The following is a 22239-nucleotide window of genomic DNA, read 5'->3' as shown; positions in this document are numbered from 1 at the left end:
TGAGGTAGAAACATGACCTGAAAGAGAAACTCCACTCCAATACAAAGCTGAACATACTTTTTTTTTTACTTTGTTTCCCATCTCTTCTGTAACAGTCACTTCTATTTTTAACTTCTGTTTTCTTCCTTCTTTTTATGTGCATCAGACTCCATCTGCCAGGAACATTCTGAAAGTAAAACATTATCAGCTGGTTTAATAATTATTTGATCAAAGCCAAACAGAGTATAGTAAAACTGCCTTGTGAGGACATTCCCTTTTTACGTCACAAAGAAAGATGTCACTAAAAAAGAAGAAGAAAAGAAATAAGTCACATCATTTCTTGAAATGGAGTTTACAAGAACAGTCAAGTAATGGGCATACAAACCTGGGGGGTGAAAAACAGCTGATATGTTTTGGACATTTTGTGAAGTAATAATAATAATAATAAGTCGTATCCTGCCTCTCCCTGTATAGGATTCATTTGCTAATGTGAATCATGTTATTCCTAGATAAATATTCAGCCCTTATGAGAACTCGTGCAAAACAAAAATGTATTGAGTAACATAATAACAAAACATACCATACAGTCTGCTATTTTTTTAAAAAAAAATTGGAAAATATTCAGGTGAATCAAAACCAACTAAAAATCTTGTAAAAAAAAATCTAAAACGACCATCTTCCCAGAACTTAGTGACTTTGGGGATCATATAAAAGGAAACTGAACCCTTGCTCTTTCTTGTACATCCTGAGAGGAAACTTTGGCAAGAAACTGCCCCCCCTTTTTTTTTTGATAGCCCATGCTGTAAACTCACAACATTTGGTTTCAAAGAAAAAATTTGTAGCTAGAGATAAGGTGAATATGTTTGATTCTGAATGCTTGTTTTATACATGGAACATCACCAAACCTGACTGTGAATTTATTAAGAAAATCTCAGAGGCTAAACAGACCTGCTAAAAAGGCCAGCACTGGAGTGGAGTGGGGGCATAATAAACTCACAGTCAGGTTTGGTGATGTTCTTCTTCTTCTTTTGAAGCTCTGGTAACAAAGAAATATTTAGACTGAACATCAGCTTAAAGAGGACTATAAGAAGTGAATGAAACTCCCATCTTCCACCTGCATCCTGGCCATGACTTTAAAGCAGTTCAGTTTTCTCCCATTCAAACCAGGGTACTATATAACTGATGAAAGAAATAATAACTTCAATATGGAAGAGGTTCTCCTGCCTACTAAAGTCTATCAATATAAAAATATCAAGGGCTCATTTGTAACAGAAAATGGACTTTATTAAGCTAAACAAACTGCTAAAATGTTTGCAAAGCTAGTGGCAGGGCCTCCATTTGTGGTTTGTAAATACTCATAGCATCTGTGTTACTTCCTCAAAAGTACTGGGTTCTTTATGCTCACTGATTTTGTTACAGTGCAACCATATGCCACCTAATCAATACTAGATATAAACCCTGTAACCTTTGGGGTGTGTGTGTGTGTGTATAGAGAGAGAGGGGGGCTGTCTATTTTTAAGATTAAGAAAAACACCATAGCTATTGCAAACATAATGTAAATAGATTTAGATGAACCTGCACTTGAAACCAAAACCCCCTAGGAATACCACATGTCAATTATGAAGAAGTACTTGGGGTTTTTTTTCTCCCAAGTTCTCGAAAATGACACAGTACCTTCACAAAGCTATATGTCAACAGCCAAAAGCAAACTTGATCAGTGGGTAACAGCCCAAGAGACAAGATGATCTTGGCATCTTTTTTCATCTGCATCTTCTGGCCTGATGTGACAGGTGAGTAATCCACTTGCTCAACAGTGAATTGCCTGCATTATATTTTAGCTTTATTGACAAAGCCACCACAAAGATAACACCAAAATTTTGATTCTAGTTGTGGGGCAATTCTATGGCAACATTTTATATCAAAACAGCATTTTCCTTCCTTGATGCAATTATGTAAAATGCAGTGTACTGAAAAATTCAGGCAGTAGACAGGATGATATTGGTAGTAGTATAGCAATATTCAGTTCTCACAGAACTGGATTTACCCAGTGATAAAATGATGTGCCACTGCTGAAAAGCAGTATGAAGACAACTGAAACAATTGCTGTGAATGAGAAAGTGGGGCTTAATTTGTATCATAGCTCACAAGAATATATCCCTGGACTTAGGAATTGTGGAAGAAATTAGCTCAGTTTACATTTTCATGTAAAATTGCTAAATTCTGCACTTTTGAACTGATAGATCACGAGAAAGTATAAAACAAAAATGTATACATTATGGTAAATAATATTACATTATTATTATTATTATTATTATTATTATTATTATTATTATTACATTGCAGTGCATTACACTGTGGGAATATTGCATTACATTACAGTGCATTACAGTGTAGGAATATTGCTAATGTGTACATAGAATACAAAATGGTAAAATGTGTATAGTAGACAAAATTGCATACCAAAATGAGCGTAACTAGGAGAACATCACATTGAAATGCAAAAACATGTGGTCTTTTTATTTCTTTTATTAATCAAATTATGAATCAACCACAAGAATGGAAAACTGTTCAAATCTTGTAAGGAACAGATGTTAAGATGGGAAAACTGAGAAACAGTGAGAAGCTTAAAATAACAGATATTTTCAATGCAAGAATCATACCTGGGATATATCAAGTAAGTATTCTAAGCAGGACTAAGGTGGTCTTTCTCTCATCTAGCTTCCTAAGGAGCCCTGGTAGCACAGTAGTTAAATGCCAGTACTGCACACAGTCACAAGGTTGTGAGTTCAATACCAGCCAGGGGCTCCAGGGTCAACTCAGCCTTGCATCCTTCCAAGGTCGCTAAAATGAGTACCCAGCTGGTTGGGGGCAATTAGGTTACATGTTGTAAACTGCTTAGGGAGTGTTTAAGTGCACTGATAAGCAGTATAAAAATGTGCTTGCTATTGCTAAGAATCCCCATAATTAGTGATAGAGAGGTGAATGTTTCTAACTCAACTGCTATTTCAAGGCAGACTTGAACCAGATTATATCTCTCTTTCTTTCATCTAGAGAAACAGTAGTTCCCAAACTTTGGACCTCCAGAGGTTTTGTACTTCCGCTCTTGGAATTCCTGACTACTAGCCAAGCTGGCTACAGCTAGGGCTTCTGGGAGTTGAAGTCCAAAATACGTGGAGGACCAAAGTTTGGGAACCACTGATGTAGAAAATAGTTATGTGAGTAGCTGCAGACTACTATTACAGCTGATGAAATAATGGCTGAAATTGTGTTGGATGTTCCTAATAGAACAGAATCATTGAATCAACTGTTGAATTGCAAGTCAATACATAGGCAAATCCAGTTGATTCAAAGGCTCTAGTCTAGTCAGAACTAACAACAGAATTTCTTTCTTTTATAATAAAGAGTTTATTGGCATGCACACACACACAGACACACATAGGGGACAAACAGACCAGCACAAAATGCCGGCATTAGAATGGAATGGGGGCATGGCTACTGCATGCTGCAACGGGGCCTGCCCATCACAGGGCCTGCAGGCATCATCGCGCTATTTCTTTGGTGCAGCATTTAGATGCATTTTGCCAAAGAAAAGCCGCCACCATAGTGGCAAGGGTGGCTTTTTGCCACTCTAAAAAGCATGCCGCATGTGGGTGCTGTGGGTCCAATCCAGTGCATCAAGTCCCTTCTTCAGGAACAGCTGTTTTGCTACATAGATGCCAAGAATTCAGCAGCTTGAGTTTCTTTTACAGGTGCAACACAGGTGATTCACAAGTCTGTACAAACAGCCACAGCTGGAGACAATGTGACCTTGAACTGTCAGTTGACTGGAAAACATGACATTGTTCAGATCACCTGGCAGAAGGAGCATGGAAAAAATAAGACCAACATAGCTACATTCAGTGAAAGTCATGGCTCTAGGGTGCTGGGAAAATATCAAAGTAATGTGCAACTTTTCCAGAGTGGGATGGCCATTTCTGCTATCACCTTCCACACTGTTGCCTTGAAAGATGAAGGCTGTTATGACTGCATATTCAACACATTTCCCTTGGGATCCATCTCAGGCAAGACGTGCCTCAGGGTTTATGGTAAGTTATATGCTCTTAGGGGAAGCCAGTAATCTTCAAGCAGTTCTAGCCATTCCAAGTCATCTGTGGAAAAATGAATGTCTTTGCTGAAAACAGGACATTATCAAAACAATTACTGGAGTGTGATGGAACAATGACTATACATTATGGTCAATGGATTTTCAGCATTCTCTCTTGTGTGTATGGTGAAAAGAAAGTGCCATTCATGTAGGCTTTAATATATGTTTTGAGTCCCATGACATTAAATTATTTTATAATTAATAATAATAATAATAAAATTTATTTGTATCCCGCCCCTCTGAGAACAATCAGGGCAGCTAACAAGTTAAAAATATACAACATATCAAATCCCTGGTACCTTCCCTTAAAAAGGTATCAAATCTAACAAAGAATTAAAACCATACAGGTTAAAACTGACCGAAGGGTCAAACAACAAAACAATACAATAGAATAATTCTCACCCATATGCACACTCAACCCCTGCCCCCTTTCTCTTAAGATTTGTAACCACTTCCAACTGACCTCAACTTTACTCTGAACTTCCAAAGATTGCTGTTGAACTATCTCAAGATTTTCTGTTTGGATAGACTACCTGAGAGCGTCTCAGTGGGAAAAAAATGTGTTTATAAAATGTATTTCTCTTTTATTCTCAGAAATGTCTCTGATAGCTAGCTGTCCATATGCTTCTAATTAAAACCATGTTTCTTTAGGTGTGGTTGTAATAAATAGAGAGTATCAAGTGGAATAATGAAAGAACTCTACAAGGCAGAGGACAGAAGCTTTTGTTTGTTTGTTTCACACACACACACACACACACACACACACACACACACACACACACCACCTTTGCTGTTTGTGAGATAATATAAGGCTTCCTTCCACCCTTCCTGCTGCTGTTTCCATGATTACAGAACAGGAATCTCATGGAAACTGCTGCTTCCAAAAGAAGAAATGGTATGGGGGTGTAGGGAGATACTAAGGATACTTAATATCACTGCCCATCTTTTTTAACTGCACAGAAATCACCTGTCATGGGAAGTACAGTGCTTGAAAAATTCATTTTAATTATTTTTAGTTACAAAAAAAAATATGGTTACAAGTCTCCCCACCAGCATTTAATTTTCATTACACTTGCAATATTAAAAAGTAAAAGAAAATTTATTTCAATTACTTTTGAAAATTTTTAGGAGTTCCATCGTATCGAGAGCAGGGGAGGGAGGGAAGGAGGGAGGATGGGGTGGGGAGATGCAGACAAAAAGAATTCTAATAAAGAGTCATTGGTCTGAAACCTTTTATTAGTTTCTGCTAGACCCATTGAATCCATGGAATTTATCTCTGTGTTGTCTCATAGCATTTGGATCACCTGATTTCTGGCAGCCAAATAAAGTACTGTAGTACAATTCTAGACTGTAATAACAAGAAGGTGCAGATCAAGGGAAGTAACAGTACCAGTCTATTCAGCTTTGGTCCAATCTCACCTGGAATACAGTTTCCAATGCTAGACACCACAGTTCAGGAAGGATATAGATGAGCTAGAATGTGTCCAAAAGATGGTGACCTAGATGGTCAAAGGACTGGAATCCAAGCCCTATGAAGATCAATATTACCTGATTTCTGGCAGCCAAATAAAGTACTGGAAATTATTAGCTTGGAGAAGAGAAGATGCAAAGACAATATGATTTTGTTGTTGTGTACCTTCAAGTCTTTTTTGGTTTATGGGAACCCCAAGGTGAACCTATCACAGGGTTTTCTTGGCAAGATGTATTCATAGTCGGTTTGCATTTTGCCTTTCTCTGAGGCTGAGAGAATGTAATTTGCCCAAGGTCACACAGTGGGTTTCCACGGCCAAGTGGAGATTCAAACTCTGGTTTCCCAGAGTCCTAGACTAACCTGCAGATCACTACATTACATTGGCTAGCTGGCTTTGAATATCCGAAGACATATCATGTGGAAGATGGAGAAAGCTTTTTTCTCCTGCTCCAGAGACTATGGGCCCAAACAGGCAGGCCAAAATAAAGCTGCTTCGGGTCTTAATTGACCAGAAGCTGTGCCAAATCTGTACAGTAGTAAACACAGGTATACTGTAGTACTTTCACCAGGGAAAATTAGGTTTAAATACAGTGGGCCCTTGCTATCCACTGGGGTTTGGTTCTAGGAACCCCTGTGGAAGCCAAAATCTGTGGATGCTCAAGTCCCATTAAATACAATGGATAATAAAATCGTGCCCTTTATATAAAATGGCAAAATCAAGGTATGCTTTTTGGAATTTATATAATTTTGAAATATTTCCGAACTGTGGGTGCTTGAATCCATAGAGAAAAAAAATCTGTGGATAAGGAAGGAACTTGATCACCCATAACTGAACCAGTGATCAAAGAGCTACCATATTTCCTGTCTACCTACCAGCAACATACAGGTGTGAAGACTGAATGGGATAAACTGATGTACCTTGCCACGAGTTGGGAACAATGAATATATTGATGGTTTGAGTAGTCTTCCTTTATTCATTGGGTTGACAAAGGGGTGATTTTGGTCCATGATGGGGTTTACCAGGACCCAGAATAAATTGTAACCATACTAAGTGAGACCCAAAGGTCATTTGAGATAGACACTTGTGCCAAACATATATCCATTCATTTGCAGTTCTCTGTAGCTATGAATTCAACTTGTATTCTTTTCAGATTATATTGTGTCCAGAATGAGACATCAGACACCACAGTGCAGCCTGAAAAAGTTAGGTGCCATATATGGTCTAGCTAGTAAGCAGCAGGAAGCAATAATATTTTGCTTAGTCCCAGGGACAAAACTCTAAATGTTACTCTATTCTTTTTGTTTTTCCAAAGCTCTGACAGAGCCCAAAGTGACTGTGAAGCATATTATTGATCCAGAAAAAGCTGGAAAGGGAGTGCTTGAAATCAGCTGCTCAGCAACAGGGAAGCCAGAGCCAGTGATCACCTGGAAGTTCCCTAGACATCTTCTTATCCAGCCAAAGCAATATGCCATTCAGCAGCTGAATGAGACAGTGACTGTGGTCAGCAATTTCACTCATATATTCTCCCAAATCGTCTGGGAGAATCCAATAATCTGTGTTATTCATCATCTATCTTTAAATCACACACAAGAGTTGACTGTACCTGTGACTGTGATAGAAGAAAGTAAGTTTGAACCTGGTTGCTTTGATATCTGTGGTTTGTCTAATCTCTATCCCTTTTGTTTCACAGCCACATTTCCTGTATATGCTTGCTATTTTCTTGTGGTAAATTGTGGCCAGTATTGGAGGGAAGGGATGAACCAAAATATTGCCAGCCCCAGCTTTGATCAAATCCGTTGCCTTACAGTATTGCTTTTTTTCTCCAGTACTTTTTCTGCATGTCATAAGAAAGATCTGCCATCCCCAGGAAATGAAACAAAACATAGGCGGGTCACAGACCGCCATTAGGGACGTCCTGAGGATGTCCCAGTTTGAAAAAGGGGCGTCTCTTCCAGACGCCCCTAACCCTATCATGGACAGAGTCCGTTACAAATGGCGGCGGCCGTTCCACATGGCCACCGCCATCTTGACGTAGCGGACGCTGTGTGTCCGCACGTCGCACCCCAGAAGTGACGCCGCGAGTGCGCGACTAGCGTCTCGCGGTGTCTCTTCCGGGGCCCAGGAAGGAGCGTGATTTCCGTGCTCCTTCCTCGGAGCGTCCGGGAGCCGTGCGGTTTGGCCACTGCGGCTCCCGGACGCTGAAAGCGGAGGCGGAGCCAGACAGCCGCAATCCGGCGGTCTGTAACGTGCCATAGCGTAATGGGTCCTTTCCTCATCCTGGCCTGCAGTTCCAAACCTCTCACTAATTTTGCCCCGTTCTCCTTCATAATTCCTCCCTGGATTGGGTACTAGGGCCTCAAGAGTATGTCTACATGGACCAGTGGATGTTTTATTCAGTGGGTAGTAAGTGTGTGGTAAACATGACCATACTCTGTGTCAAAATTTAACACATGGCTTTTAAGAAAGGTGTCACAGGTTACATTGCATCTTTGGAGTAGTTCGGAGTAGGCTACTGAGTGGAGACCACGAGCCAACTTCCCCCCTATAGGATGTGCCTGCCAAAAGTGCTCCCAAATATCTCTGTCTTCATCAGAGTCATTCCCAAACTGATGACCTGAAGTGCTATTGCATCACTTCCTGTCACCATTTTGAGAAGAACCTTGATAATCATTGAGTCATTAGGATTTTCTGGGTTGATTTATGTATGGAACAGAGTATTTTTGGATATTAGGGGGCTTTCCATGTGGTTTTGGGGTAAAAACACATGATAAACTTGAGGGAAACTGTTGGAGAGCTTTAGAGGATGAATAGGTGGTAAGCAGGGGTCACATGCAGCACATGAGTGCCCAATCATGCACTAGTTGAATGAAATAACTGGCTAGAAACTCATTGGTACACTATGTTGATGTTACTGAGCCAGTATAAGTGTTGGTGGTAGTGGGAACCAAAAAGGGCCCACAGGCACAGCAGTTGTAAGGAACGTGAAGCACTGGAGAAATAGATTGATTAGAAGAAGTGTATTTGGTTTGACTTTCTTCACCATCATGGCAGAATCCTGAATAAAACTAGTATATTCCAGCCACTCTTTCCATGTTAATTAGGAGAAATCACAAATCATTAGCTGATATATAATAAATGATATAAAATAAAAGCAAATAATCTTTATGACCATTGCCATCTAGACATTGTTTGTGACTGTGTTATTCATATAATTAGGCAGAGGTAGACAATGTTAGGTTTATGACAGATGGTCTCTGCTAGTGAGTAGTAGTCTATTCCCATGCACTACAGCACAAGTCCTTTCTGGGCAAGAATTCTACATCCCTCATCAAATAAGGAATCCCAGAATTCTGTGGGATTCAGAACCAGTGACAGTACCAATCCATAGATTTTAACTGTTCCAGATATCCTGTTAGATGCTTCTAAAGCCATTTTAAAAACATTCTCTGTACACTTTTTTTCAACACCTTCACCAAACTGCTTTTGCAGCCATTCTGATTTGTTCATCATTTCTTGTTCCAGCGCCAAACAAAAATCCAGGAACTGACATCACACTTCCTATATGCATTTTGGTTACCCTGATTCTCATATCCCTGTTAATTTACTACTTGTGGTGGAGGCTACTTCCAGCAGAGAAAAAGCAAGGCCTGCAATTATGTTGTGTAAGTCTTCCAAGAAACAAACTATGTTGGTTTAAATTGGTGAATTAAAATTGCAAACCATCGCAATGAAGATCAAGAAATGGGTGTCTGTAGCACAGGATTTCTCTGGTACCACATAAGCCCCTCCAGGCTGTGAATAATGGGGAAATGGGAAATTCTCAACTTTTTGTCTTTTCTTTGGATACTAGGGGGCTGTACAGACTGGCCAAAAGGGCTGGCATCAGGGTGTAGTGGGGATGTGGTTACTGCATGCTACAACTCCACCCCCAAAGTGGCCTCATGCCACCCACCTGCCCAGATAGTGGGCAGCATCATGACATTTTTTTGGCACAGCATTTAAACATGCTGCGCCAAAGAAACAGGGGAGAGCCATGTGGTGGCAGCAAGGGTGCCCTTTTTCTCAGCCAAAAAGAAGTGGGATTTTGCCTCTTTTTTTGTTCTGGAAAAATACTGGGTTGGGGCTGTGGCATGAAGTTGCTGCTGCCCCAATCTGGTGCCCAATGAGGCAGTGGCAGGCCACTACTTCGGGGCAGTCTGTTTCACTCCTTTATCATTCTTCTTTTACATGTTTACTTCCACAGTTACAATGAGAGAGAAAATACCTACATCATATTGTTTTTCTTCCTTTTTGGGCTATTTTTGTATTTATTTATTTAATATCCCACCTTTCCCCCAACATTGAACACAAAGCTGCTTACATCATAGGCTAAAAACAAAGCGCAGCTTAAAAAGATGATAAAAAGCTTGTCAGAAAAATAGGAAGGATGTTTACTTATTTCAAGCATTCATACCCCACCCTTTCACCAAAACAGTTTTTCAGAGAAGTTAATTTGACATTCCCTGTCCTCAGGCTTACAGGTTAAATAAGGCATAACAAACAAGGAAAAGGGGATAGCATATTTTCCATTTGTCCCATTTTGCCAGGGATGACCTCATGTAATCCTCTACTATCCCACTTTCTCAGCTGTTTCTAAAATGTCCTGCTGTACCTCTCCTCCTCCCATTTGCCCTTTTTGTCTTCAGCTTAGTCCCATTTCTGCAAACTGAGTTTAAAATACAAAGGTAGTTTGCACTCAGTTGACTCAGTAAGAGGAGGAGTACAGGAAGGGCAGAGTCTTGCCCTTCCCAGTAGACTAAGATAAAAACACACTGGTACTAAAAATAGTTTTGTGTGTTCCTCCTCACTAATCATCTTTGTCCTCTTGTTGCCTGGCCATGTTCTTTTGACCACACTGTGATGTGGCTTGGCCACATGTATCCTGTTTTAATTTGTGAAATATTGGAGGGTATAGAGTAGGGAGGGCAATTAGGCAGGGGAATTAAACAGAACAGCTGTTTAATCCCAGTATAAGGGAGATGGACCTCACCATTCTCCTCTGTGGCAAGACAAGGGACAGTTGGGCTCTAGAACATTGACTAAGGCCCAGGAATGATGGAAGTGAGTCATGCTGTATATTTTCTCCTTCTGTGGCCACAGCAGTGCTAGTTGGATGCTCAAGGGAGAGGGTCTCAGCAGTATCTTGGGCTAGATCTGCTTGGTTTCCCCCCTTCTCTGTAGCAAGAACAGTGGCAATTGGAACCTGGGAGGAAGAACTCTTAGCAACAGGTGGGGACCAGGTTTCTGACTCCTTACTCCTTACAGATATAGCCTTTTCACCCTCTCCCATAACTGACACAGTGATTATGGAGGAGAGATGACAAGAAAGCTTGCATTCCTTCATTGAAAATATTTCTCCAATGGTGGGTTTGCCTCTTCTCCCATGACATCTCTTTGGATTGACAGAAAAGAAAACCCATTGCATCCTATGGAATTTTAGCTACATTTGCTGAGGATTTAAGATTGTTCCCTAAATATTGTTTTGAAATTATCTTCAAGAGTTAACATTTTAGGTTTTCAGCAAGCAACTCCTGAAATATTGAATTTTCAAAGTGAGATTTGCAAATGATTAAACTTAAGAAGTTGAATTTGAATATTGAAAGTTTGCTGAATTCTGAATTGTTTTCAGAATGTTTTCTTAAATTTAGCTTATAGATTTAGGGCCATTAATGAATATCTTCCTATATGATGGAAGGGAATCTAAGTAGTTTCAACCTCTTCTGTGACCTAAATCAGGCAGAGAAAATTGTCAGGTCTGTCCTCGGAATACTCCAAGAGTTACACAGACTGCCAAAAATTCCTTCCAAAGAGGAAGAGGTGAATCAAAACTGGAAGTTGCTGGAAGTCTACTTCAAGTTTTGAAAACAAGTAGTTTTGTGTGTTGGACAGTGGACCATGTAATTTATGTAAATAAAGGTGAACTGCTACTCCTGGGGACTCCCAGAAGAGACAGTTCATCCCCTTTTGACCCTCCCCAAAGCAGTTGATGTTAGAAGTAGCCAATAACCTTTAAATCTCTCCCTTTACCTCTTTACATCTTTCTCACTGTATGTGTGTGAGAGAGGGAGGGGTTAAGACCCACAAACCCTGTTTGTGGGTCTTAACCACCAACTTTCTTTGCTTGAATAAATTTTTTTTTTAATTTTTATTTTCGTTTTCAAACAAACACAAAAACATTCATACAACATTATACACATTATACATTGAAGCGTGTAACCTTATATACAAACAACATATTTCACATTGACAAAACAAATAGTTCCTTGACATGACTAAAATAACATTTAACATAAAGGTGCTTCCTATTACTCAGTTAACTTCATCTTTCGATATTAAATTCTTATGTTATGTCTTATTTCCATTTTTCCTTTAAGACATTGATCTCCAAACAAAAAGTGAGTATGAGACTTCCCAAGGAGTAATTCTAAGAAGAGTGTACCTTTACGCTTTCTCGTCTCTTTTTGGGGCGTCTCACTATAGTTTAGTTATAATTTTATTTAAATAGACTGTTGCTATGCAAACTCCTCTCTATCTTATACAATATATAAATTTTAAATGACTTTCCATATGTCCCCGCTCCGGTATAGACAGATTGCTCCTTTGTATTTACAATAGAGCTTCTACTTTTAACAAAGTATATTTGTTTCCATAATTCATATATTAAATAAAAACAGTAAAAAGAAAGAGAGGGGAAAAAATCCCTTCTATTACACTAATTAACTTCCAAGGAAGAATATATTCTGCTCCCAGAGCAACTTAGATATGGAAACGCTTATTTAGTGCCATCTCCCAGTGGTGCATGATTTTTAATCAGACTAGCAAAATATTTTGCCATCTTCTCTTAATATAATCCTTAAATGGTAACCATTGTTCTATTGCTTGTTCTTCACTTTTCCCTTTGGTCCAAGAGGTCATTCTATCCAACTCCGCCATTTCGAAAGTTTTCATTAACCATTTCTCTATTGAAGGGGCGGAGTTCTGTTTCCAGAAGCTAGCAAAGACAATTCTTGCACATGTGAATAGGTAGAATAGTAATCTTCGGTATCTCACAGGTGCAGTGTCTTCAAACATCCCTAATAAGCACACTTCCGGGGAGAAAGGTATTGAAATTTTTAACTCTTTCACAATTATTTCATATACACATATCCAATATTTTTTTGCAATCTCACAGGTCCACCACATGTGGTAGTAAGTTCCTGTGGTTTTTTGACATTTCCAACATATAGGACTAACTTTCTTATAGATCAGAGAAATTTTATGAGGGGAAAGATGCCATCTGTAAACCATTTTGAATACATTTTCTTTCAGGTCCTGATTAGCAGTATATTTTAGCCCCCTGTTCCAGATGTATTCCCAGTTTTTATACAAAATGTTATGGCCTACATTTTGAGCCCATTTGATCATACTATGTTTGATAGGCTCTTCTTCAGTATTCCATGAAAGGATCAGCTCATAAAATTTCGTAATTGCCTTCCTATTCACTTTACTCAATAGTTCTTCCCAGGCTGTTTTTTCTTTTGCTATTCCCACATCTGCCATGTCAAGCTTCCATCTCTCTTTAAGTTGTCTAAATAGGTACCAATGGCAGTTACTCCCTGATTGGTTCAGTTCTTCTTGAGTGTTAAACACCAAGACTCCTTGCTGGTCTTTTATTAAATCTGAGTATCTAAGCCATTTTTTTTTGGGGAATGGCCTCTCTATTAAAGAAGGCTTCATGTGGGGAACAACATTGTAGAATCTGGTTACTGAGTCTGCTTTTCCATCTTTCCCAAACTTTTAGTAGAGCTTTTCTCAACACATGATGTTTACATGCTCTATGCACCTTATCTTTAGAGTAAAATAAGTAAGCATGGAACCCAAATCTGAGATTCTCTCCCTCTAAGTTAAGTAGGTGTACATCTTCTAGAGTTATCCACTCAGTAAGCCACCATAAAGCCGCAGCAAAATAATAAGATTTTAAGTCAGGCACCCCCAAACCTCCTCTAGACTTTTTATCGCACATTGTTTTTTTTACTAATTCTGGCTTTCTTCTTGTTCCAGACAAATCCCATAATATCGCTCTGCCATTTATCAAGTGGTTTGAAAGAATGCAAGATGGGAATCGTCTGGAACAGGAAAAGAATTTTTGGCAGAACACACATTTGAATAACAGATATTCTTCCAAACCATGAAAGTTGAATATTTGCCCATTTCTCTAAATCTTTCTTAATATCCCCCCACATTTTAACATAATTATTCTTGTATAGGTCGATGTTTTTGTTTGTTAACACAATCCCCAAATATTTGACACTCTCTACCACCTTAAATCCTGATATATGTTCTAGATTTTCTATGTCTTTTCCCTTCAGGTTTTTAGTAATCATGTTGGTCTTATCTTTGTTAATCTTTAATCCAGAATTCTTTTCAAAATCAGCTAGGATATATAACAAAGGCTTTATGCTATCGCAAGGATTTTCCAAAATATAGACTACATCGTCTGCAAAGCATCTCATCTTGTACTCTTCTTTTTTGATCTTTATACCTTTGATCTGCGCTTCTCCTCTTACAAGCTGATTTAGAGTCTCAAGTACAAAGATAAACAAAAGCGGGGATAGCGGGCATCCTTGCCGCGTTCCTTTATTTATTACAAACTCATCAGACTTGGTGTTGTTTATTAGCAGCCTAGCCCTCTGATTGTTGTAAATTTCTCGAATCCATTCCTGAATTCGGAAACCAGCCTTGACATATTCCAACATTTTAAAAATTGTTTTCCACTTTACGTTGTCAAAGGCCTTCTCGAAATCTATGAAGACAAGTGCCAACTCCTTCTCATTATGTTGTTCAAAATATTCAAGAGTGTCAATGATGATTCTTGTATTGTCCTTAATATGCCTTGTTGGTAAAAAGCCCGCTTGTTCTTTTCCTATCCAGTCTGATAGGACTTTTTTGAATCTATCAGCCAATATTGTGGTGAAGATCTTGTAATCGGAATTAAGGAGGGATATAGGTCTATAATTTTTGATGTTCCTGGGATCCTTGTTTTCTTTTAAGATAAGTGTGATATTAGCATGTTGCCATGTTTCAGGAAGTTTATGCCTGCCCAGTGCGTTCATAGTCGACTTCAGGGGGAGGATTATTTGATCTTCAAAAGTTTGATAAAATTCTATTGGGAAGCCATCTGGTCCTGGGGATTTCCCCTTTTTGCCTTTTCTAATCGCTTCAGTGACTTCTGCCGTGGTTATAGGAGCGTTGAGTATCTCTTTTTGTTTAGCGTTAAAGCTTTGTAAGTTAGTTTTTTTAAGGAATTTCTCTAGATCCTCGTCTTGATCAGGATTTTCTTTATAAAGAGATGAGTAAAAGTTTAGAAACTCTTTTTTGATTCCTTTTAGATCCGTTATTATTTTTGAATCTTTAGTTTCGATTTCCGATATTATATTTCTTTCTCTTTGTTTTTTCAATCTGTAAGCTAGCCATCGACCTGGTTTATTAGCGTGTTCAAAATGCGCCTGTTTCATATATCTTATTTTGTTCTGTATTTCTTCGTTCTCTAGTATCTCAATTTGTTTTTTTAATTGTATTGATTTCTTTTCTAATGACTTTACTCTTGAGATTACTTTGCTGTTCCTTCTCTTTTTGGTGCAATGTATTACATAAATTAGTTAGCTTTTCTTTCTTTTTCCTTTTATATATGGAGTTCTGTTGTATAAAGAAGCCTCTTATGAAAGCTTTAGAGGTGTCCCAAACCGTAGTTACTGATATATCTTCTTTTAAGTTTTCTTCAAAGAAATATTTCAAAGCTTGTCTTCCTCTTTCCACTATTTCTTCCTTCTGTAGCAGGTTTAAGTTCAATTTCCAGGAGAAGTCCGCTTTCCCTATTCTTAATACTGCCAATATAGGACTATGATCGGATATGGTCCTTGGTTTAATGTCCATTTTGTGGACATCTTTACATATAGCTTTTGTAGCGAACATCATGTCTATTCTAGAAAAAGACCTATGGCGGTCAGAATAAAAAGAAAAGTCTCTAGAGTTGTGGTATTTATATCTCCAGATATCCAGAAGTGCTTGTTCTTCAATGAGTTTATCAAAGGATTTTGGTAACTTGCCTTGAGTCTTTTTTATCTTTTTATCAGATTTCCTATCCAGCTCTGGATTCACAACTCCATTCCAGTCTTCCAATATCATGATTTTTCCATAGTTAGTTTTACAGAGTTCTTCATTTAACATATTGAAAAAACTGTTCTTTATGATCCAGAGGTGCGTATATCCCAACCAGCAAACAAGGTCCACTAGGAAATATTACCTCAACCCCTAAATACCTCCCATCATCATCTTTGAATATCATTTTTGCCTTGTATTTATTATTAACATACATCACTATACCGTTTTTCCTTTTAACATTAACTGAAATGAATTCATTACCTAATTTACTATTTTTCAAGAGTCGCACATCTTTTCCCTTAATATGTGTTTCTTGGAGACAAGCCACATCTGTTTTTTGTTTTAGTAAAAAATGGTTCACTCTTCCCCGTTTTTGGGGGGAGTTCAGGCCCCTTACGTTCCAAGTTAATATTTTCAGACTATGCATTATTGATAGTTCCGTTCTTAATTGCTTTCTTACCTTAGGTTTAAATTCCTTCTGGATCTTTTTCATTGACTTCTTCCTTATTTTCCTCTTCATTGCAAGGCTCCGAGTCTGGTGTTTCTCCCGTTTTCGCCTTCTGTTTTTCCCTTTCCTCGTTGTCAGTTCTTTTCTCCAATTCCTTCTTATATTTTCTCAAAAAATCTTTCATTTTCAGTGTAGAATTGATCCTAAACGTCTCTAATTTATATCTAAATATCACCCCCTCTAGCCTATCCCATCTGTAGGGAATGTCGTTATTTCTCAGTAGCTCCGCCAATGGTTTATACTCATTCCGTTTTCTCAAGATTCTCAAAGGGACATCTTTCAAAATAACAAGCTCTTCCCCATCCATTTCAAGACTTTGTTCATAGTTTAGTTGAATAATCTGGTCTCTCATTTTTTTCCTTGTAAAATATACAACAACGTCTCTCGGGAGCCTTTTTTGTTTTGCAATTTTAGAGTTAACGCGGAACATCTTACTGATTTCGATCTCAAAACTGTCTAATTCGATTCCTACATATTCTGCTAATGTCGGTGTCAGGTATTCATATAGATCCTCGTTGTCTTTCTCCTTTAAACCTCTAATTTTAATACAGTTTTCACGTTGTTTTAGATCTTGCAGTGCTCTCTCATCAAGATCTCTCTCATAATTCTTTTCGAAGTCACTGACTTTTTTGTTTATCTTTTCCGTCTTGTCTTCTAACTTATCCATATTTTTCCCCATCCGAGATATATCTTCCTCCACTTTTCCTATAGAGTCCTTAATGTCTTTTAATTCTGCTCTTATCTCCTGACGTATTTCTTGTTTTATTTCTTTTCTCATAGCATTCATGTCTCTCTTCATCGCCTTCATATCTTCCTTTATTTCGTAGTAAAGTGATTTTAGTTCCTCCAGTAAGGCTGTCTGTTCTGAGCTGCCAGATCCAAAAGAAGGTCTTCTCTGTTGGCTTGATTCTATCTTGGTTTTCCTAGTGTTCATTTTTGTCTTCTTAATCTTGTAGTCGATTCTAAGATGTCTATTATATTATTGTGTTGTCTTGATGTCACTTTACTGTGATCGTATGAATTCGTTCCACGCTGTTCTTTATAATCCCTGTAGGAGGAGAAAAGGGGGGAGAAGAGGAGGGGAAGAGAGAAAAACAGAAGACAAAACAAAACAAAAAAAAAGGGTCTAACTCTCATCTAAGCTAGGTCATCTGCGGGGAGCAATCTTTAGTACCTAGCCTCTTGCTGAAGTTTTCCAACTCTCTTTGCTATTCTTAAGTGTTTGCTAAGCTTTCCTCTGTGTCTAGGCTTCTAAAAATCTTTTATATTTCCTTCATATCTCCTAAATCTCCTGAATCTCAATTCTATTCTAGAGCCCTCTCTATTGCTTCCCTGCGCTATTGTTATCCCTCTTTTTAGTATAAGTCTACAGATTCAAGCTTCACTTCGTTCTTTCTCTTCCTATATCTTGGTGTTTCCCTTAGCCCTATACCTAATTCTTCTCCACAGGATTTTGCTTCTCCTCCAAAGCACTGCCTTAACTACCCCAAATTGACTCTCTCTTTTTCTCCTGGAATCTCTATTTTACTCTGTCTTATTCAGAGATGTTAGAGATCTTTCTCTTTCATTCTTCCCCTTGGGTCTTCTCTTTAACTTTATCTGTTTGTTTATATTTGCTTTCTTCTTTTTAATTTCTCTTTCTCCCTCCTGGAAGTTTAATTTAAGCTCTGGATCCTAGTGTTCTGTTTCCTACTCTTCTAACCGTCTCCTTTATGTTCACACTCTCCACTTTGAGGGACGCTTAATCACCAGATGTCAATTCGTGTTCTGCCCTTTATCTTGCAGTTGTTTACTTTCTTTCCTTTTCTCTTTCTTTCTCCTTTTACTCTCTCTCTTGAAGTTCAGCTTCTCACTTTAGTTCCTTTTTAGAGGAGCCGAAAGGACAGCATCTCTTATCACTGTCAGCTTCATGAAGAGAAAAACAAGAGAGGAAAAACAAATCCTCACTGCGCAGTTTTTAAAGGTCTGCACACACTGTTATTGTAGCTTAGCCTCTCTCTGTTTGGCTTCAGCTGAGCTTGGTTTAGCTTCACTTGAGTTAACAAGCAAGGGAAAAGAAAAAAGTAGTAAGTAGGTCAAGCAGCAGCCTTTGTTGCCAAATCCTTTCTTATTTACATAGTATCTTTTTAAAGTCTTTGAGAGGGCTTGTAATAAATTAATTTGTAGTTAGTCTGATTTTTGTTCATCCTCTATTATGTACTCTGCAGGTCTCTCCCTTTCTTTCTCCTTCATGTTTGAAGAGTATATGGAGCTTATTGCACCACTTTACAAAGTGACTTACCACTCGCGAATTGAATTCTAATTCGGGCTGCATCCTGGTCCTATCACATGGCTTTTGTCTCCAAATCAGCTATCTGAGTACATCCCATCTGCAACTGGGGTCCCTTAACATGCTTCGGTGGCCAATTTTTAAAGTCGGAAAGCTTCTGAGTGTGAAAAATGGCCACCGAAACACATTAAGGGACCTGGGTTGCAGCAGGGATGTCCATGGATGGCTGATTTGGAGACAAAAGCCATGTGATAAGGCAAGGATGCAGTCCAAATTAGAATTCGATTCAGGAGCGGTAAGTCACTTTGTAAAACAGTGCAATAAGCTCCTATGTTACAGAGCCTCTGCACGTGTTACGAAATCTTTAATGTTTGTAAGTAAAATTGCTTTATATATTTTTAGAAAGACAAGGCTGTATGTACACTGCAGAATTAATGCAGCCTGACACCATTTTAACTGTGATAATTCAGTGCTATGGAATGTTGGGATTTGTAGTTTTGTGAGATATTTGGCTTTAAACTGCATGAATTCTGCAGTGTGGCAGCAGCCACATCTGCTTTATTACTCTGGTAGACTTTGTGTATATGGTATATTGTGTTGGTGTGAAACTAGTTGCAGCTCACAGCCAGCTTGTGAACTCTAATTACTTTACTTGTGATACACTACTGTCTGTCACATTGCTCAGCAGTTTAGGGAAGGGCTATACAAACAGCCTTGAAAGGCTGCATGCAGCTCCATTGTCACACATCGTCCATTCCTTGCCATAATGAAGTAATGGATTATTTTGCCCTAAAAAATATAGTTTCTGAGGTAACCATCATATAACCTTTGTAATACTGCACTATTGTGCAAAAAAATCAGAGGAAAAAGTTAGGCTATACAGCATTGATGCATTTAGCCTGTAGAAGTCATCTTGCTTGATATGGATCTGAAGCGATATATAATGAAGAGGATCGAACATTTTTTGGCTATAATTGTTGTAGAAAACAATTTATATGCAACAGTCAGCTCTTTGCAATAGCCCCTTTCCTCTGTAATTTAAGTAGTAATTTCCTGTTACTCTTTTCTTTTTGCCAGGTTCTCCCTGTATGTCCTGTAACAGTAACAAATGGAAAATATGCTTACACTCTGCAAGAAGTTTCAGTGAAATCTCTTCCTGAAGGAAAACTTCCAGACAGATGAAAAAGCTTTGGCCAAAAACCATCTTTTAGTTGTTGTTTTTTTAAAAATGAGTTCTTCAACTATATATCTATATCTATATAGTTATATATAATTCTATATAATATATAATAACCTATATATAATTAGTACCTCCTGTATATAAACAATGAATTTAGCTGCTGCATTCTATGTATATTTGATTGATAATCAGTAACATATTTAAACTGTACAGTAATATTGAGTAAAGTTTATTTATTTGAAAATGTGTGTATCACTCATAGGAAAAAGAATAATGTCATTATTAAACAAAGTTTCTCTGAGCATCTAGACATTAAAAAAAACACTTTAAAATTTCCTCCTGGCAGGTGGACAAATAATGATTGGCTAGGAGAAGTTGTGATGCCATTTGATATACATGTTTGAAATATAAATATGATGTGGAAAGGGTGGTGTCAAAGAGAATAGATCCCTCAAAATCTTGCATTGGCCATTTTGCCAGATCTAGTGCATTCGGGATATGGTTCCCATTTAAAAACAATTATGGCCAATGATTATTATTCCATACCAAGACAATTAATTAATTTTCATTTCACTGTTCTTGCATTTTTGGTAGTTGCCCTAACAAAATTTCAAGATCATCTGCTGCCATCTAGTGTTTCTACTAATGTAATACACTTTACATCTACATGCAGACCTGCCCCCTGCTCAGCATATTATATGACTCAAAATATTTTGTTTGCTGTGTATACTTTCGTTTGTACATTCCTGTATATTCACATTTTAACATTTTATAAGGAAAAAACATTGTTCAAAATAGAATGGTTTTATTTAAACCAATTCAGTACTTAATATGTGTACATTTTACACATACTGACTCACACACAGCTACACTCACATAAGCCAATGCTCACAGATATGTACACACTCAGTCATGCTGTTTTATTCTTTCTTTCACTCACATACATACTCATTTATTGTCTCACACACAGTCACACAAAAACATTCATTCTCTTGTGTATATGTGACTATACAGAAGTGCATATAGAAAAATGTAAAAAAAGAAATTTATGCTCAGTTTTTTGTCAAATGCTTTTAAAGTTTCTATATAAAATTGTACAAACAATACAACTTCAGTACAGATGAAAACAGAAAAACAATTTATCCTTGGCTAATCTTGGAATGGAAGATTTCCAATGAGCTCTGATGCTAGCGTCAAATAAACTCAACTCTTTGCTTGAAAAATTGCAAGTTATATTCATCATGTCAGTTTGGTTGCTGTTGTTTGCTTATCTGGTCCTAAACAAGACTAATGCCTTTGAAACTCTATCAATAAAGGGATTTTTAAAAATATCAAAAACACATAAAAACTGTTACCATTTCCTTTTTGGAGAAACAACACTTCCACTTGAAAATTTAGTTCTAATATTAGAAATACTTAGATCAAATGCTTAATATTACTGGTCTATGACTGTGATAAAGAGTCTCATCTATTACCGCTTAATATTAACAATGGCAATTCACAAGTGCTTTTTCCAGTGGTGATGTTCAAAATAATTAACAACTTGTTCCCATCCCAGCCCCCTCCCCCATGTGTAACACATCTACTTCTATCTATAGCAGTATCTATTGATACTCTTCTAGGATGTCTCATGTTCCTAGGTACCAGCATGTCACTCAAGTTCTGTCCATGTTTAAAAGCAACCATGAGCACTTGTCTACATCTGAGAATATAAGTTCGCTAAACTACAAATCCCAGGATTCTATAGAATGTTGTCATGGCACTTGAGAAGAAGTATGTAGAACTGTAATTGTATAGCATGTCACCCAGTGCAGAGAGTTCCAGAAGTGGATAGTAGCTGTAGTGTCAGTGGGATGATGAATCCACTTATATAAAGTTGTATATATTGGGTCATCCATACTGGGCTCCCAGAAGCCTAAACCATCTTAATGAATGGACTGGGATTCTGTAAACTGAAGTTCAAAACATGTGGAAGACCAGAATTTGGGAATCACTGTCCCAGGATCTCAGCAATGCTAGACTGCCACCCACACTTTGCAAGGAAAAGGAACACATTTACAGAAGGGAGCCCCCCTAATGTATGCTGGTTCCCCTGAAACTCAGTGTAATCTGAGTGGGAGTTGATATTGGAAAAACTACTCTTTTCTACAGATGTGATCCCAAATTTATGCTTGATCAGAGAACAAATCTAATGGCAATAATGGTAGCTACTGGCACCCATGTCAGGGGACTCTACTCTGGCTTTTAGTCCAGAATTTAAAGGAGATATGCAAGGAGCTGAACTCTATCCTCAAGCAGGTTCAGCACCTAACATTCAAGCTAAAATCTGCTGATGGGGAGCCACCAGCTTCCACTGAGTGGAGTTGTTATTATTATTGGCGATGATGGTGATGATTTGTATCTAGCTTTCTTCCAAAAAGTGGCTCACAATGTAAAAGAACAATGCAATTTTAAAAATTTTTAAAAAAGTGGACATTGAGGTTGAATTAAACTATCTACTTCAGTAAA

The 22239-nt window shown here is 38.0% G+C and overlaps 3 protein-coding genes across 3 annotated transcripts in view; 2 read left to right on the top strand and 1 right to left on the bottom strand.

Annotated features, from left to right (window-relative positions):
- Positions 1-1118, top strand: part of LOC121917238 (TPA-induced transmembrane protein-like) — a 30732-nt gene extending 29614 nt beyond the window's left edge. The window contains exon 8 of the transcript XR_006100989.1: positions 146-1118. The gene's annotated coding sequence lies outside the window, so the exon portion shown is untranslated. The remainder of the gene's footprint in view (positions 1-145) is intronic.
- A 325-nt stretch (positions 1119-1443) lies between these two features.
- LOC121917237 (OX-2 membrane glycoprotein-like) lies at positions 1444-20876 on the top strand. Its single transcript, XM_042442996.1, has 5 exons — positions 1444-1769; positions 3729-4064; positions 6908-7219; positions 9118-9257; positions 19629-20876. Exons 1-5 carry the CDS (start codon positions 1721-1723, stop codon positions 19731-19733), a joined length of 942 nt encoding a protein of 313 aa, XP_042298930.1. The 5' UTR covers positions 1444-1720; the 3' UTR covers positions 19734-20876.
- LOC121917236 (uncharacterized protein PF11_0207-like) lies at positions 12427-18350 on the bottom strand. Its single transcript, XM_042442995.1, has 2 exons — positions 16235-18350; positions 12427-12719 (listed from the first exon to the last, which is right to left on the bottom strand). The coding sequence occupies exon 1, from the start codon at positions 17214-17216 to the stop codon at positions 16242-16244; it is 975 nt and encodes a 324-aa protein (XP_042298929.1). The 5' UTR covers positions 17217-18350; the 3' UTR covers positions 12427-12719; positions 16235-16241.
- Positions 20877-22239: the final 1363 nt, after the last annotated feature.

Source organism: Sceloporus undulatus, unplaced genomic scaffold (assembly GCF_019175285.1).
Source record: "Sceloporus undulatus isolate JIND9_A2432 ecotype Alabama unplaced genomic scaffold, SceUnd_v1.1 scaffold_13, whole genome shotgun sequence".
NCBI classification, from domain to species: Eukaryota; Metazoa; Chordata; class Lepidosauria; order Squamata; family Phrynosomatidae; genus Sceloporus; species Sceloporus undulatus.
The sequence above is the reverse complement of the archived record's forward strand: the minus strand, read 5'-3'. Positions and strand labels throughout refer to the sequence as shown.

What these genes read in the sequence shown, in the direction of transcription:
- LOC121917237 (XM_042442996.1), top strand. Translation starts at nt 1,721, where the DNA reads ATGATCTTGGCATCTTTTTTCATCTGCATCTTCTGGCCTGATGTGACA. An exon ending in GACGTGCCTCAGGGTTTATG is followed by an intron (nt 4,065 to 6,907) that starts GTAAGTTATATG and finishes GTTTTTCCAAAG; the next exon opens with CTCTGACAGAGCCCAAAGTG. An exon ending in TGTGACTGTGATAGAAGAAA is followed by an intron (nt 7,220 to 9,117) that starts GTAAGTTTGAAC and finishes TTCTTGTTCCAG; the next exon opens with CGCCAAACAAAAATCCAGGA.
- LOC121917236 (XM_042442995.1), bottom strand. Translation starts at nt 17,216, where the DNA reads ATGAACACTAGGAAAACCAAGATAGAATCAAGCCAACAGAGAAGACCT.